The sequence below is a fragment of the Hyperolius riggenbachi genome, chromosome 1, assembly GCF_040937935.1.
Source record: "Hyperolius riggenbachi isolate aHypRig1 chromosome 1, aHypRig1.pri, whole genome shotgun sequence".
NCBI lineage: Eukaryota > Metazoa > Chordata > Amphibia > Anura > Hyperoliidae > Hyperolius > Hyperolius riggenbachi.
The window spans coordinates 518,693,945-518,712,695 of NC_090646.1; the positions used below are offsets into that span (position 1 = coordinate 518,693,945).

The 18,751-nt window shown below is 44.6% G+C and overlaps 1 protein-coding gene across 6 annotated transcripts in view; it reads left to right on the forward strand.

Moving 5' to 3' along the window:
* KDM2B (lysine demethylase 2B) overlaps nucleotides 1-18,751 on the forward strand; it is a 186,526-nt gene that overhangs the window by 113,799 nt on the left and 53,976 nt on the right. For 5 of the 6 annotated variants that reach the window (XM_068245065.1, XM_068245075.1, XM_068245084.1 and 2 more), the window contains one exon: nucleotides 4,975-5,061. The exons of the other annotated variant lie outside the window; for it this stretch is intronic. In XM_068245065.1, the coding sequence (XP_068101166.1) occupies nucleotides 4,975-5,061 (87 nt within the window). The remainder of the gene's footprint in view (nucleotides 1-4,974; nucleotides 5,062-18,751) is intronic. 6 annotated transcript variants of the gene reach the window in all.

The window sequence follows — 18,751 nt, forward strand, 5'->3', positions numbered from 1 at the left end:
CCCCCAGTGGATTTTGCCCCTTAAAGAGACACTGAAGCGGAAAAAAAATTATGATATTATGATTTGTATGTGTAGTACAGCTAAGAAATAAAACATTAAGATCAGATACATCAGTCTAATTGTTTCCAGTACAGGAAGAGTTAAGAAACTCCAGTTGTTATCTCTATGCAAAAAAGCAATTAAGCTCTGCGACTTTCAAAGTCTTGGAGAGGGCTGTTATCTGACTTTTATTATCTCAAGTGTTATTGAACTATTTACTTTTTCTCTTCCAGAGGAGAGTTCATTAGTTCACAGACTGCTCTGAAAGAATAATTTTGAATGCTGAGTGTTATGTAATCTGCACATATTATAGAATGATGCAATGTTAGAAAAAACACTATATACCTGAAAATAAAAATATGAGAATATTTTCTTTGCTGCTAAACTTCTAGTAATTATTCATAGTACACAACCAATTTATTATATTTTTTTTTTCTGCTTCAGTGTCTCTTTAATGGTCTGTTTCTGCACTAGTTCTCCCATTGCCCCCAAATGCAGTGCTTAAAGGGATACTGTAAGGGGTCGGGGGAAAATGAGCTGAAGTTACCCAGGGCTTCTAATGGTCCCCCGCAGACATCCTGCGCCCGCGCAGCCTCTCGCCGATGCTCCGGCCCCGCCTCCGGTTCACTTCTGGAATTTCAGACTTTAAAGTCTGCAAACCACTGCGCCTGCATTGCCGTGTCCTCACTCCCGCTGATGGCACCAGGAGTGTACCGCGCTGTCACAGACCATACTGGGCCTGCGCAGTACGTTCCTGGTGCCATCAGCGGGAGCGAGGACACGGCAACGCAGGTGCAGTGGTTTTCAGACTTTAAAGTCTGAAATTCCAGAAGTGACCCGGAGGCGGGGCCGGAGCATCGGTGAGTGGCTGCGCGGGCACAGGATGTCTGCGGGGGACCATTAGAAGCCCCGGGTAACTTCAACTAATTTTCCCCCGACCCCACTACAGTATCCCTTTAATCTTCAGTTCCTGGTCCGCTGGACTCAGCAGTCTGGAAAAATTGGTGCTGCAGCAAACTTGCGGTCCGTTCAGCGGAACGTACGGAATGGATCCGTTTGAGCGGACATATGTGAAGGGTTCCATTAGTTAACATTGGATCCGTTTGCATCCGTTCCATTAGGACAGTATCCGTTCGTTCCTCAAACGGACTGTTTTCTAACAGAAGTGTGAACTGATCCTAAATGTATCTCACTGGCTGCTTCCTGCAGCTTCTCTTCCAGTCAAAAGTACAGAGTGCAATATTACTGGGCAAAAAGGAGGAGTCAGCAGCAACCCTCCCTGTGAGTACATATAACCTAAGAACACTTATTACCTTCTTTCTTTACACTGGGGATGAGCTGTTTTTTTCCAGACTGAGCAGGGAGGAACTGTAGCTGCAGTGTTGGCCAAATAGTTGATCTTTCCCAGCAGGGAGAATTGGTGGGTGGGATTAGGTGATCTGTTCTGGGCTGGGAAAGCAATTCTTAATCTGCAAGTAACTAAAGGTGCCTATTAACAGTACAATTCCGCAGCCAATTGATTGTTTCCAGTTGCCACAGTAATCAATTGGAAACGATCGGCTGCGCACATTAGTGGCCGAATTCCAGCAATCCGATCCGATTAATGGGATCAATCCCAAAAACTGATCGATTCCATTAATCTGAATGGCTGCGGCGTTTGGAATCAATTGATTGGCGGTGAGATTGTACGGTTAATTGCTAGCTTAAGCAAGCATGCCAGCCAGGAATCTGACATATTTCTAGCAAAGAGTATAGATGTGCAATGCACTAAACGTGTCTAAACGTAATTAATACAAATTTACTAATATGTATATTCAAAAAGGAGTATGGATACATCTAGTATTACAGAAAATGGGTACTCATAGATATGACATGAGCTTACAATTGCTTACCACTTATTATTGTAACTACAGTGTGCTGCTAGTGTTGTCCCTGAATGGATCTACAGGATCTTCTAAAAAAATTAGCATATTGTGATAAAGTTCATTATTTTCTGTAATGTACTGATAAACATTAGACTTTCATATATTTTAGATTCAAATACACACAACTGAAGTAGTTCAAGCCTTTTATTGTTTTAATATTGATGATTTTGGCATACAGCTCATGAAAACCCAAATTTCCTATCTCAAAAAATTAGCATATTTCATCCGACCAATGAAAGAAAAGTGTTTTTAAAACAAAAAAAGTCAACCTTCAAATAGATAGCGGCCATAAGCTCATCCAGAGTGTTGGGTCTTGCGTCTCTCAACTTTCTCTTCACAATATCCCACAGATTCTCTATGGGGTTCAGGTCAGGAGAGTTGGCAGGCCAATTGAGCACAGTAATACCATGGTCAGTAAACCATTTACGAGTGGTTTTGGCACTGTGAGCAGGTGCCAGGTCATGCTGAAAAATGAAATCTTCATCTCCATAAAGCTTTTCAGCAGATGGAAGCATGAAGTGCTCCAAAATCTCCTGATGGCTAGCTACATTGACCCTGCCCTTGATAAAACACAGTGGACCAACACCAGCAGCTGACATGGCACCCCAGACCATCACTGACTGTGGGTACTTGACACTGGACTTCAGGCATTTTGGCATTTCCCTCTCCCCAGTCTTCCTCCAGGCTCTGGCACCTTGATTTCTGAATAACATGTAAAAGTTGCTTTCATCCGAAAAAAGTACTTTGGACCACTAAGCAACAGTCCAGTGCTGCTTCTCTGTAGCCCAGGTCAGGCGCTTCTGCCACTGTTTCTAGTTCAAAAGTGGGTTCATGCTTCCATCTGCTGAAAAGCTTTATGGAGATGATTTCATTTTTCAGCATAACCTGGCACCTGCTCACGGTGCCAAAACCACTGGTAAATGGTTTACTGACCATGGTATTACTGTGCTCAATTGGCCTGCCAACTCTTCTGACCTGAACCGCATAGAGAATCTGTGGGATATTGTGAAGAAAAAGTTGAGACGCAAGACCGAACACTCTGGATGAGCTTTAGGCCCGGTTCACACTTGTGGTTGTTTGCCAAACGGACCGGATGACCTGACCGGATCCGGATCGGAACCGTACGGTTCTGATCCGGATCCGGTCAGGTTGCATCAGGTGTTCATCAGGATGCGATCCGGATCCGTTTGGCAAAAGTAACGTAAAAAACAAAAAAAAGTTGGGGTCTGGGAGGTCAGCAGAAGGGGGACCTGTGGAATCAGGCCCTCTGCTGTTTAGCACTCACCTCCACCTGCGACATGCTGCCAACATCTCCGGATCCGGATCCAGCTGTGCTGCTCCACTCCAAAATGCTTGCCCATGTGTCCCCATCCAATATCGCCGCAACAATCCGCATAGGAAGTGGGGTAGAACATCCGGATTTCTCAGCCAGTGTGTTGTGCGCTCTCCGGTTCCCATTGGTTTGTATTGGCCGGATGGTGCAGTCCGGCTCCGCCCCGGATACGGCTGCCGGAGGAGCCGGATCAAAAAATAGCGCATGTTGGAACGGAGGCCGGAGTCCGGATCCGGCCCGGATCCGGTCCGGCTCCGGTCCGGCAGAACGGACGCATGTGAACGGACGCATAGGCTTTCATTGCTATGCCGTGCGTCCGTTCCGTCCGTTCTGCAAGCGGTGCGGCTCCGGCACGGCGATTCCGGACGGCCACCGCTAATGTGAACCGGGCCTAAGGCCGCTATCGAAGCATCCTGGGCCTCCATAACACCTGAGCAATGCCACAGGCTGATTGCCACCATGCCAAGCCGCATTGAAGCAGTCATTTCTGCAAAAGTATTCCCGACCAAGTATTCAGTGCATAACTGAACATAATTATTTTAAGGTTGACTTTTTTTGTTTTAAAAACACTTTCCTTTTATTGGTCGGATGAAATACCGTATGCTAATTTTTTGAGATAGGAAATTTGGGTTTTCATGAGCTGTATGCCAAAATCATCAATTTTAAAACAATAAAAGGCTTGAACTACTTCAGTTGTGTGTATTTGAATCTAAAATATATGAAAGCCTAATGTTTATCAGTACATTACAGAAAATCATGAACTTTATCACAATATGCTAATTTTTTGAGAAGATCCTGTAGAACGTTTTTCACAGATGCCAGTATACTGTGTATACGGTACACCACCACCTCTATAGTGTGTGTGTGTGTGTGTGTGTGTGTGTGTGTGTGTGTGTCTCGGGGGTGCTTGATGGGAGAACCATGGGTGCACTGGCACAGACAATAGACCTAGTATACAAGGTATAAAGGCTACTGTGAAAAGGAAGTGTATGTTAGCAGTAGGTAGGGTGTTATATAACATTCAGCTCTGTTTATTTTAACTCTATGGCTGGACTGTTGCCCTGAGCTTATGCCAGCATCGGACATATAGATCACTCATGCTTTCCTATGGGCCCTTTCACACTTCTGTCTTCAGGGTTTCCTGGTTTGTCCAATGCATTTCAATAATGTACAATCCCAACCTGCACAAGTTTTTTTTTTTTTTTTTTTGAGACGCAAAAGTGTTGGCATTCGTCCTCTACAACGCCAAGTGAAGCAAATACTGCGATGGCCCTCCAGAGTGGTACAGCGTATCCGTACTTCATGGATACCCTACCAGTCTGGCAAGCTGTAGCCATGCCTTACTGCTATACTGATCAAGGAACAATTTGGGCGTTAATATATTTGTTATATGTACTTTGAATTTGTAATGTAACGTTTAGTGAGAAGGTCTACATTCTATGTCATGGCACAACTTTGTGCAGAATAACTGTGCAATCAGCAGAGATAAAGAATTTTGCTTTTTTTTCCCTTTAAATTCTTAGTTCCTAACAGTTTGTTTTTGATATCTCTTATATTTGGCAGTAACACTGCAGTAGTTTTGTTGTCTTTGTAATTTTTCTAGATAAGATGTAGAGTAATGCATATGCAATATGTCTACTATGATGCTGGAAGTTAACAAAACTTTCCATTGCACAGACTGTACTCAAGGAACACGCAGATGATGACCAGAATCTGGCCATTTCTGGAGTACCTGTTGTGTCTTGGCCCAAGAAACTTCCCAAGGTGAGCTTAAAATTGTTTACATTTTTTTTAAAATATATTTTTCCATTTATACGGAAGGTTACTCGAATGATTATGGAACCTCCACAGTAGTCCATGGAACCCCAGCTCGTACAGTTTTTACCAGTGAAAACCCCTTTGAGGTGCTCAGTATAAAGTTTATGTATGGGAGAAGTGCACTTCTAGTCAGTCCCAGCTGGTATTTAAAATGTAGATGACAATTAACAGGCTTCCATTAGGTCCATAATGCTTTGCAGCGGTGATGGCTGGTGCAGTGATTGCTCCACAAGGATAACTGTCTTGTCGGACTTTTCAGGCCTGTAACATCCTTGCAGAAAAGTAGTCCGCTAGCCATTCCCCTACTCTCTGCTGTCCAATATACAAGGCTACAGCTGTATTGGGCATAGCAAGTAAATCGAGCCATACTTGGTAGCTAAAGATTACCTGTATATAGCTGAATCTGTTAGCAGTAAAACATAACAAATAATCATATTATATTTCAGCAGCAAAAAGTGTTATGGCCTCTTTTTTTTGCCCTCTCCACATAGGGTAAATTAGAAATATTTAGAGTTAGAAAAAAAATTAAAAAGGGGTACCATTTTTTTTTTATTATTCATGGTTTTACCAAAATTCAGACAACGCTCAGACTGGAATCTAGAAATTAATTTTAGGGAAGATGCTCCAAAGACCAGCTACAGGAAACTGGAATTGAGTCATACTTAGAACCTGAGTTGTTATAGGTATCCCAGACCAGGTATAAGGTACTTCCTGCAGCTACTGGAAAGTCCATCATACAACATTAGACACTTGTAATGGATTCAGTGTAGTGACAATCAATGATGTTCTAATTTACCAAGTTGATGCAAAATGTGTTGCGATCTGTATGCGACTAGGAACTGGAGCGATTTTAATGCAGTTGCTGCCATTAGATTGGCCCAAGTCAAAGCTCACATCCACTTGGATAATTTGCATCACACTGATGACCTCTAATTAGGCCTTGGTTTCAAGAAAAACATAGAATCTAATGAAAAGCTAATAAAAATTAAGGCTACTTTCAACAAAGGTAAATCATTTAATTGGTTGAACTTTTTTTTTTATGTTGGAGACCGATCCTTTATTTAGGAGAGGGTTTGCAAATGAGAGAGGTGTGATATTGACGTTTTCTATAGCTTTTATTATGTTACTTGGTACAGATCTGTTGATAATATCTGTAGGTAAACAGCAGCATCTGAGGGAATAACCTATTTCACCGGGAAATCCATTGCATGCCAAATGTAAGGCCTTTCAGAATGTTAGCATCAGGATTAACAGTGGAGAAGACATTCATAATTCTTTCCAGAAATAATGAAAGCCGTAACAAATAATCTTTTTTTGGATTGCAGCCTTAACACAAAAAAGCAGCAATAAAAATCCTTCAGGTCACTCAAGCTTCTTAGTGACTCCTACATCATCAATTCTTACCCCTACCTTCTGATGACTCATGCTGTCTGCTCTCCACCTAGACCGCATTGTTCATCAGAAGGGGAAGAGTGAGGAGGGATCATGTGGGAATCAGAAACTTGAGCCAAGACCTCGGGTTTCAGTAGTTTATTTGAACTGCAGTGTAATTATATGGCAAGAAGGCCGAAAGGAAGGGCATTCAATGTAAGAAACTGAATCTTCTTGTAGTTAAAGCAGAACTATAAAAACAGAAAAAAAAATAAGCGTTTCACTTACCTGGGGCTTCTGCCAGCCCCCTGCAGCCGACCAGTGCCCTTGCCGTCCTGGACCGTTCCTCGGTTCCCCCGCCGTGGCTCTCATTTTTTTCTAGCAATGGCAGTCAAGCTGTAAGTCTACCTCCATTGTGTCCTGGCTGTGCGTATCCTAGTACGCGTTCCTGTAGCCAGGAGCGCCCTGCAAAGGCGCAGTACGAGAACATCTCTACTGCGCCTGTGCAGTACGCGTATGGCTACTGGAGCGTGAATGAGGATGTGCGCAGCCAGGGCATCGGCGAGTGACTGTGTAGTTAAACACTTCTGTTTAACATTAAACACTTCTGCTTCAAGATGTAGAATTGCATCAGCATGCATGCAGTTGGTTGCATTGCCATAGGTTTGGCTAAGCTTTACAACCAGACCTGTTGTTTGATAGACTACAGGAACATGCCATCAGCTCACATTCACCAGTAGATGGCGCTGCCTGTGAATTTATTGATAGACTGCTTGCAGTGGTACTATTGGTACATTTTATGAAGGAGGCTGGGTTTTTTATTTCAACTTCTTAAGTTTAGTGATAGTCTTGTAAAGTTTGCTCTATCTGTTTTCTTTGACAATGTTGTTTAGAACACTTTCACATGCTGGTAAGTGAGAAGGGACATTTTAAAATTCCACAGTAAAATGATGGTAAATGATAGTTGTTAGTTTCCTAAAACCTAAGAAACAATTTTCTAATTAGATTAAAAAATAAAAAATGAAGGCCGTGTCACACAAGTCATTCTGTTGTTGTAACATCTCTCCATATATCTAGGGGATGCAACATGTAATTAACCTATTGGCATAATTTGTTATTTGAAAGTTTTTGGTGTTTTTCCTTGGCAGCAACACTGTCACTGGACAGTTTTCATTGCCCATTGACTTGCATTGCTGCATGATCCGTGTGGTAGGCACTAATCATGCAGCAACGCTCTGCAGCCTTTGCCTCGACATTGCGGCGGTTTGGATACTTAGACTTGCATGGCCCTTGCGGTGGGGAAGCGTGATGAGGGGCAAAGCAGTGCGCTAGTGTAAAAGGGGCCTACATCAGTCTGCTTTGCGGGAGTATAGATGGTCAGTGAGATGGGGAAATTGTTGACTTGCATGGAAGTTCAATGCAAACTGTTTGCAACTTTGAATTGAACTAGTTAATGCACTACCTACTGATCTGTACTGGCACTCCTCCTGGGTGCATACAATTTGCATGCAAGCTGGAATTATTGTCATCTCATTGACCATGTCCATTCAGGAGCAAAGAGACTGCAGAAAAGCCATGCACAAACAGGTTGTTGTCATTGAAGAACTGAAAACACATCTGACACCATGGAAAAAAAATACTTTTTCATCTTTGTACTATGCATTTTTTTTATTAGCTGTATGGCTGGGTTTGCAATGTTGACTTCCTATGCTGTCATGGACCGATTAGTAGTGTTTGAGCTGTCTAAATTCCTCCCACTATCCTAGCATCACCCATAGGAAGAGGTCAGGGAGGAGCTTGAGGTATAAGCCAGCCTTTTCCTGTGAGCTGTCCCTGCCCACAGGAGGGAGCAGAGGGAGGAGGTGGGTGGGGCTAGGTGATGACTGTGTAGAGGAAGAAATTCTTCTGGCAGCTCTAGTGGCCAGTTCAGAAGTTGCCGGGTAAATTCCAGCTGAAGCGAGGACGTGCTGAACTGCATCCTGCAGCACATTACAATGCGCGCTTTGCATAGGGGGGCCCAGATCTTGGTAATTCAAACCCCCCCCCCCTCTCTCGCGCGTGCACACACACATTTTACAGCCAAGATTTGGATATAAAAAAGTCAGCTTATCTGCTGTGATGTATGGTAAATTTTGTGTTCTGGGAATACAATACAATAACATTTGTAAAGCGCTTTTCTCCCATAGGACACAAAGCGCAGGGAAGGCACCAGCCTCTGGGTTCAGAGCTGACTAAAGTGCGGAGGGGGCTGCCTGCCTAATACTGGGGGCACAGCACATCTGGCTATCTATACTGGGGAGTGGGGGCTGCTTGCCTAATAGACAAGACACCGAACGTTTATATTGCACTTTTCTGCTGGCGGACTCAAAGCGGCAGAGCTGCAGCCACTAGGGCATGCTCTATAGGAAGTGGTAGTGTTAGTGAGTCATGCTCAAGGTCTTCTTGCTGAATATGTGAAGTGGTGGGGGTTTCTTGACACCCTGGAGAAAAAGACACGGGAGACAAAAGAACGCTAGCCTTAATAGTGCAATATGTTTAAATGCGGGCTAAATTGCCCCCAGGGGGAGGGTGTAAAATTGCACCCCCACCCCGTGGACTCGCGAACCCTTACTCTTTACGGACAATCACACAGCCACAGGTAGATCTGCCTACTTACTAGTGACTAACCGCTCATCCAGTAGGGAGCAGGGACTGCCTGCAGTACCGCTATAGGACATTAGGTGTCATCATGTGGTGGTGATCTGATGGTGACTGGACGTCGGACGCAGGCAGCCCAGGTGGAGTCAAAGAAGGTGATTGAGCTTGTAATCTTTCTTCTTCCATTTGGCTGCACCGCGCGTCACCAGCTCCCTAGCGGTTATGTCCTTCTGCTCCCCTTTTCATACTTGCCAGTCTGCGCCCCAAGGTGTTAGCACTGCCCAAAAAAAGTCCCTGCTGGGGGTGAAGACTTACTTAATACTGGGGGCTCATCTGGCTACCTATACACATTTGGGCACCCTTTGGAATCTTCACCTCTAGTGCTGGATAATCTTGATCTGGCCATGTTGCAGCAAGTTTACAACATGAAACCTCAGAACAAGTCTCGGTTAGATCTTCCACATCTGAAATGGACTTTGTACTGGAAGAGGTTGACATAGTGAAGATTATAAAGTGTAAACAATAGCTTCCTAGGGATAGTCCTTGGGAACTTTGTTAGGATAGAAATTCATTGACTGACTTATGTTGGACCTCAGTTAAATTCCATTGCATCAGCCTTCCAGAGACTGACAGGAGGAAGTACAGGAGTCTGTGTTCTTTTTTTAACTTTGGCTCACTTTTAAGCACAAACATTAAGATGTAGGTTTCCTCAAAAGAATCAGTCTACATAATAAAAGCACTAATGATATGATTAATGACATAAAGCAGGGATGTGGTCTAAGGAGATTAACTGGTTCAGTTATTCTCTTGTCTACAATGGTGTTTTTTAATATCAGTCTGTTTTGATGAGTACACCATGCACAGGCTACAAATGTGTCCAGCTCAGGCTCATAATTGGTTAAAATGATACCAGAGCCGAATGAAGTAGGAGAAACGGGGAGCAGGGATGTGCTAGCAGCTGTCCTGATGCTCACCGCTCCCCCCGTTCTCCACTCTGCCCCTCTGATCCTACTTAAAAGCCCCCCTGGTAGCTCCTTTCGGGTCGCCAGAGTCAGCATTAGGGCGCAGGCACGACTGCTTCATGCGCGTACTGCTCCTGGCCGCGGGTGCGCTCTGGTATCCTTTAAATACTTGTGTAAAATACATTTTTGGCTTGTTTTTTTTTTGGGGTCATCTTTCATAATTGTGGTACAAGCTGGTGAAGTAATATACAAATATTTTCACCTTTTTATCAGTTCTCATCACCGCCTCAATATGTTTTCATAGGAGATGGCCTATATGGATGTGTAATCTGTTAATCCACTTTTAAAAACAAACAAAACCTCTCTCTGTTTAAGCCAGTGGCCTCAATTTACGGAGCTTTACCAAACACTTTATCAAACGTTTGATAATTTTCCTCATGGGTAAAATCTAATTTTGAATTCACTAAGGTGTTATAGATTTATCGAATGTTTTATCGATGAAATGATCAATAAATCTATAACACCTTAGTGAATTCAAAATTAGATTTTACCCATGAGGAAAATGATCAAACGTTTGATAAAGTGTTTGATAAAGCTTCGTGAATTGAGGCCAGTGTATACTAGTTCAGCAACCCGGACTGTGTCATTGCTGTGTCTGATGTTCCTGGATTTATTCATGAATTAGGTGGAGAACTGCTCCTTCCCAAGCCTTCCTCCATACATGAGCTCTGGATGGACCGCACATGGCCGGCTGGCACTAGCTCTCCCCTATAACCCCTCCCCCATGACTAGTCCACTATTCTCATATTGGAAACAGTAGGTATGCTGGCAAGTGGCCTACAGGAAACCATGGTGAGTGGGCAGTGGCATAGCTACGGAGCTATAAGGCCCCAGTGTGAGTTTTACATTGGCCCACCTCAAGTATTCTTATACATAATAATTATAGAACATTAATCCTGCCAAGGACTGCTCAGCTTCAGCGTCACAGGGGAAAACAAGGAAGGGGGACAGTTTAATGATGATCACTATTTAAAGCACATATAGATGTGATTATTACAGTACCTGTATAACACTAATGAAGAGCTAATACAATGGGTAGAGATGGGGAATTCCTAAGTAGGTAACACAAGTGGTGGCACAGGGGTAACAGAGGAGACACAGGTAGACAAGAGATGCACAGCGGGGACAAGAGGTGGCACAGGGGTAACAGAGGGGACACAGATAGACAAGAGATGCACAGGGGGGGCAAGTGGTGGCACCGGGGTAACAGAGGAGACACAGGTAGACAAGAGATGCACAAAGGGGACACAGGTAGACAAGAGATGCACAGGGGGGGGCAAGTGGTGGCACCGGGGTAACAGAGGGGACACACGTGGACAAGAGATGCACAGGGGGGACAAGAAGTGGCAGAAGGGTAGCATGGGAAACAGATAGACAAGAGATGCACAGGGGAGAAAAGAGGTGGCACAAGGGTAACAGAGGGGACACAGATAGATAAGAGATGCACGGGGGGGGGGGGGGGGAGAAGAGGTGGCACAGGGGTATCAGAGGGGACACAGATAAGAGATGCACGGGGGGGGGAGAAGAGGTGGCACAGGGGTATCAGAGGGGACACAGGTAGACAAGAGACTCACAGGGGGGACAAGCACTCCTTGCTCTTGTGGTCAGAAATAGTGCTATGTTGATATAAAACTTGCATTAGACCTCTTACACTAACAAACTTAATTGTTTTTAAACAATAATAAGGCGTACTGCATTAGAGGCAAACAGCCTGTGAACGTGGTGGTACAGTATATGGCCTACACATGGCTCTAGACCCGTATACGACACTCACCCCAAGCCCCGCATAATCTTAGGGCCCTTTTACACTTAAACAGTTGCTCTCAGTTAAAACGGAAAGAAAACTGATTTTCAAAGTAATGCACATGTTTTCCTATGGCACCTTTCACACTTAACTGAAATCTTCTTCCCAATGCACTGCTATGGAAAAAACGCGCACCAACGCGTACTAACGCACACTAACGCATACCAACAGATTAAGTGTAAAAGGGGCCTAAGGCTGCCTCTGGTGGAGCAACATATGGAAGAGGGGAGCTTCTGCAAACATTTTATTGAATTTGATATGCAAGTATGTATGGGCTTTAACCAATCTTGTGGCACAGCACAGAATAATCAACTGATCCCAGACTCTCTACCTTCTCTTCTGTAATCTGATGTGAGCAGGAAATACCTCAGACTTTGTTTCCATGCCGAGAAAGAAGTTGGGAGTGGTGAATGGTTGGCGATTGTCTCGATTGACTTCACACACGGCAATCTTTATTCCTTGTTACATGGACAGATGTTTTCTCAGGGAGCAATTCTTACATTGAACAGGTTGGTGTAACCAAGTAAAAGTTTACACACAAACATTAAAGATCAGGTGTTGTTCAGCTGCAGGAAACTTCAGTTCAGAACTGTTGAATGCAACATCTTGGGTGGAAAGTTGGCTCAACTGCCACAGTGGTAGGTACTGGGCATAAATATAAACTCTGTGACCTATTACAGGAAAGCGGGAGTGGTAAGGGCCCCTTTACATTTCAAGGGAACCTTAACAGAGAGGGATATGGACAATACCAGTTGCCTGGCAGTCTTGCTGATCTCTTTGGCTGCAGTAGTGGCTGAATCACACACCTGAAACAAGCATGCAGCTAATACAGTCTGACTTCGGTCAGAGCACCTGATCTGCATGCTTGTTGAGGGGCTTTGGCTAAAAGTATTTGAGACACAGGATCAGCAGGAGAGTCAGGTACCTGGTATTAATTTAAATGGAAAAATCCATATCCTTCACAGTTTAGGTTCCCTTTAATCATTTGTTCTCCGTTATAACTGAAAGAAAACTGATTTTCAAAGTAATGCCAATGTTTACCTATGGCTCAGTTCCCATTCTACGCATTTTAACTGAAATCTTTTTCACAATTCACTACTATGGAAAAAAGTGCGCCAACGCATACTAAAGCACACATATAAACGCATTAAGTGTAAAAGGGCCCATGCAGAAACCAAAGGCACATAGAGACACCAGATTACTGTTGCACAGAAGAATGATTGTTGGTGAACATTCCAGATGATAGATTTTGGAATGATTGCTGAAAAGACAAGATGCTTGGCTACAGCTGACCTGCCTGTTCAGGGAGAGTGTATGAGGTGGTGAACAGGAGCATCCTGCAGTGGGGGGGAAGGAAGACTATAGTGTTAACTTCCTGTTTAGCCATCTATCATGAATGATGATCAGAGGCGTGTCTAGAGGGGTACAGGCATGACTCGTACCATGGGGGCCATGCCTGCCCCGTGCCTTACTGTCACTCAGGCCTCAGATCAGATTAATTCTGTTACCTAGGGAACATGGCTACTTAATTTATGTACGAAGGGCTCAATCCGCTAAGTGTTAGGCCCCATTCACACTTGCGGTTCGAGTCCGCAAGTGTCCGGGGGCTGCAAAGAGACCGTACGGGTCTCTGCGGTGGCCACAAGTTGCGCCGGATGCATGTATCCGTTCCAGCTACAATAAAGTAGCCGGAACTAGATACATTGTAGTGCCGGAAAGGCACCGCAAGCATGGGGGATACCGGCGTGTAGTCCGGGCTCCCCAAGTGGCATAGGACCGGTGCTGGAAGCTTCCGGTCCTATTGACAGTGTGATGAGAAACATCCGTTTCTCATTGCATAGTATGGCTGCATGTTCGGGGCAGGATCCGGCCCGGGTCCGCAGCCGCACCGGGACGGACTGAAAAATGGAGCATTGTTGGAAAAAAGCCGGATCGTCCCGGAGCTGCGTTCCCGGATTGGATCCGGACGTCGCACGAGTGTGAATGGATACATTGATTAACAATGTATCCATTCACCATCCGCTGTGTACGGAGTGTTCCGGGTCCGGGGAAGCCGGACCTGGAACGCTAATGTGAACCGGGCCTTAGGAAATAGGACCGAGAGGGAATAAGAAGAGATATTTCCAATAAAGTAACTTCAGCAATATCCAAAGCCAAAAACCCCACAGGCAACCATAACGCACGCACACGAGAAAAGGATGCTGTTTTCAGAGGGGAAGGGGGTACAATTTCAGTGTTTGCTATAAGCTCTGTATTACCCAGATACACCCCTGATGATGATGATGAAATAATGCCTTAGGATAGGTACACTATATTTTCACCCGGGACTTTCAGTCTTATCTAAAGCTCTGTACACACGCTCAATCACCTTTGTTGTAAAACGAGCGATAACCGGCGATATGCGATGTCTGTGATTTCAACAATGTCACAACAGTCTACCGATTGGATTGTTAGTGCTACACTTGAACAACCATAAGTGCGTAACCACATTTGAGTTTGAAAGGAGCGATTGTATATTATTCAATATGAATGACTAACACTGATTCTTGGCCTGACCCATTGTTGCTTTCGGACCATGGTGGTCAAACTTAAGCCTGGTACACACTTTCAGTTATGATAGGCCAATCACTGACCATCACCTCCATGTATACTACATGGAGGTGGCGATTGGCCAATTATAATTGAAAGTGTGTACCAGACTTTAAGGGCTTGTTCACACCTAGGGCGTTTTCGCCTTTTTTTTAAGCTGTGATTTTCGAAATCACCCTAAAAGCGCTTGTGCAATGATTCCCTATGAGAGTGTTCACATCTGAGCGGTTCGTTTTCGATCCACTCAGCAAAGTGCTGCCTGTACCATTTTCTGAGTGTTTTTCCTCAATGGAAGGTATAGGGAAATCGCAAAGCGCTTGAAAAAGTATAGCAATTTCTCCAGCGCTTTTAAAGAGTAACTGTCAGGCTGCAGAAGCTAATTTAAACCTCTATTCTCCTGTGTTAAACAGTTTAGAAGGAAGCCAGAAAGGCATTAGTGAAGATAAAAATCTCTCTTACCTTTGATGTGTGCTTATCAGAAAAGCTAATTAGACCCAAGAGGACGCAAGCCGCATACTATACTGCAAAGCATTCTGGGGCCCTCCCCTCGGCTGCTAATGAGACGTTACAGCAGCTTGTAATCAGTCCAGCGCATAGCACTGATAAATCTCCGGGCAGAGTACACTGCAGGAGTCAGCTATTGTTCCTAGCCACATGGCTCATTAATATTCACTGCACACTGTGTTATTCAGTAGGAGCTTTTCTGTGATCAGGAAGCAGGCAGGACATGACGACACATTTGACAGAAAAACATGGAGCCTGCCATGAGCTGTCAGGAGCATCTATCTCTGCATATACTATATACAAATTCTTTGAAATCCAAACGTGGACAGTGAAATGCATATGTAATGTAAGTACAGCCAATATTTAGCTACTGCTATATGTGTTTATTTTCTCTGAGACCTTATACCTAACAGCTCCTCTTTAAGAATAAATACATTGTATGTATTCTTTTCCGGGTCAAAGAGTTCACTTCCTGACTTGCGTCAGGAAGTGAAAAAAACAAATCACTTTGCAAAAGCGCTTCGAAAAACGCTTTACACAAAATCAAAGCACGCAGGTAAGCACCAGGAGGGGAATAAAACGTGCAAAAAAAAAATAATAATAATCGGAATTCGCTGCCATCAGCGATTTCGATTTTAGATGTGAACAAAGCCTAAGAGACAATCTGTCATGCATACACAACTATGCATGTGGTAAGGATGCTAAGAAATAACAGCACTATACTGAGCCCTAGCCTAGACCAAAGCTGTATAGATTTACAGATACCGTGTTTCCTTGAAAATTAGACCATGTATTATATTAATTTATGCTCCAAATGTTGTGCTAGGGCTTATTTTCAGTGGATGTCTTAAATTTCTATGAACACACAAGTTCCTGTGCCGTCTGTCCTCCTGCCTTCCCCACTGTGCGATCTCTTCCTCTGCTGGATCCACCTCTTGTGTGCCCCTGTGTCCCCCTTGTAACTTTAGTGTACTCCTCTGTACCCCAAACTCCTGTGTCCCCCTGCATCCTACTCTTACCCCTAGCTCCATGTCGTGCTGCCCCCCAATCCTCTTCTCCCCCCCCCCCTCCCCATGCTGCTGTGTCCCCAATCTTCATCCTATGGGTAAGAAGTACAGCAACTTGTTTTTGTAATGGAGCTGATGATCTTGTGGGCAGGACCATGGCTCTGTCATTGGGCCGATCACTGCACTCCCTGATTGACCCAATGACAGAGCATTGGTCCTGCCCATGAGACCATCAGCTCCAGTAGAAACACAATTTAAAAAAAACACAAAATCCAGGCTCATCACCTCAAGCTAGGACATTTAAACACTTGTAGATTTAATGGGGAAGTGCTGGAAGAGGTGTGACAAGCAAAACAGCAAAATGAACTTCTGCACACTCACGCAAATCCTCATGCGAATCTATTTACAAAAATCATGCCGCAATAAATGCTGTCCCTACAGCTAAGTTAAAAGCTGGGATCTTCGTTACAAGAATAAAGTCTCTTGCGTAGTCACATAAGCCATGTAGAGGTAGCCCAGTGTGGTATGTGTCCTAACTCTGGCCCTGTAACATGCATAGCACAAACATGCAGGCATTCAGCGCATCAAAACCTATCTAAGGAATAGGAGCACATATCCTTAACGTCCTCCCTAGGACAGATAATGCATCTAACTATTGCTGCAAGGGAGCTGCTAGTACTTACATATGTACCATGCGAACACACCAGCAAGCTGTGTGTTAAGATCACTAATAGGGGAAGAGGGAGAACACTAGATAAAATCCTAGCCACAAAGGATCAAATACAATTTAAAAAACACAATATCTAGGCTCCTCACCTTGAGCTAGGACATTTAGCCCTCCTTTCCACGGACCGCTGATAGGCAGTGAGATGCCTCTCAAACTCTCTCAACTGCTCACTGCTGCCTAGTAACTGCTTGTTGCTGCATGGTAACTGCTTACTTCTGCCTGGTAACACAGGCACACCGCTCAACAGTTCCTGGAAAGGAGGCCTTAAGGCCTGTTACACATATAACGCGTGCAGGAGCCGTTCTCCTGCACGCGTTTTATTAGCCTGCGGCTGTCGTCGGGAACCTGCGGTGCGATGCTGAGTGGCGGCGGTAGTATCAATTAACCCGACGGGGAAACGCCGATTCCCGACGATAAAATGCGCCGGGATGCGTCGTACCGCAACGCATCGAAACGCAGCAATGGGGAGGTGCTGGAGGGGGTGTGGCAAGCAAAACATCAAAATGAACTTCCGCACACTCATGCAAATCCATTTACAAAAATCATGCAGCAATCAATGCTGTCCCTTCAGCTAAGTTAAAAGCTGGGATCTTCGTTACAAGAATAAAGTCTCTTGCGTATTCTGTCCTATTCCTTAGATAGGTTTTGATGCGCTGAATGCGTGCATGTTTGTACTATGCATGTTACAGGGCCAGAGTTAGAACACATACGCATAGCCGGCCTTTGACCGGAGCGGTCGCTCAGGGCGCCGGCTTCCAAGGGGGTGCCTATCGCTGGTTGCCTATACTGAGGGCACCTACACCTGATTTCCTATACTGAGAGCATGTGGCGTGATGTGTCATGACTTCAAAAAGGTTGGGAACCACTGTCCTAGGAGATATCTCAGGAGAAAAGGTGAATTGCATATGGGCCTGTGACTGTGTGCGTGCGCAGAGGATGAAGGGGGAGCACATAAATCAGGTTTCGCTCAGGGCGCTGTGAAACCTAAGGCCGGCCCTGCACATACGACACTGGGCTACCTCTACGCGGTGTATGTGACTACGCAAGAAATTTTATTCTTGTAACGAAGATCCCAGCTTTTAACTTAGCTGTAAGGACAGCATTGATTGCTGCATGATTTTTAGTTTCAAAGGTATTTTATTGAAATAATCAAGTGATTACAAGGTTGCTTTTCATAAGCCCTTAACATAGGGCATGGTATAACTAGAACAATATAAAGTGTGAGAACACAGTCCACTTACAGCAAGAACAGCAGTGTATCAGGTACATATTTTAGGTTAGCTACAAACAGTCATATATTATGAATTTGAAGTTTGAAGTCCGGGTTAATGCACTGGCCCGTCAAGGGCACTGCGGAATTTTATTTCAGAAGGAAAGGGCACAGGAGCGAAGACCTATCGTGTGTGAGCACGAGAGCCAGGGCTGCCAAGTTCTGGTGAAGGCATCTGTGGTATCGTTAATAATGGCTAACGTTCGTTCAGAGATTAAGATGTCGGTGATGATGTGATCAGTGAGATCAATTGATAATGTTGGTTGCCTCCACTGGCGCGCAATGTGGAGTCTAGCTGCCTTGGCTATGTGTTGGGAGAGCCTGTGCTGAGGATAACTCCAACCAGGGGGCCTATCTCCGAAAAGTAGGAGCAGGGGGTCCGGAGAGAGAGGTTTTTCAAGAGCTGTGCTGAGGAAGGAAGTAACTTGGGACCAGTATTTTTTAACTTTGGGGCAGAACCACCAGATGTGGTCAATAGATCCGGGCAGGCCACAACCTCTAAAACATAGGTGGGAGTTGGTCTGGGATATTGCATGCATTTTAATGGGAGTTACATAGGTTCTGTGTAATATTTTGTAGTTGGTTTCAATGTGGGAAAAGTAGCTACTGCCTTTTGTAAGTGTTAAGCAACATTTGGACCAACGCTCAGTTGTTGGAGTGGTGCCTAGGTCTCTTTCCCATTGCAGCATTGTACGTGTTTTTATG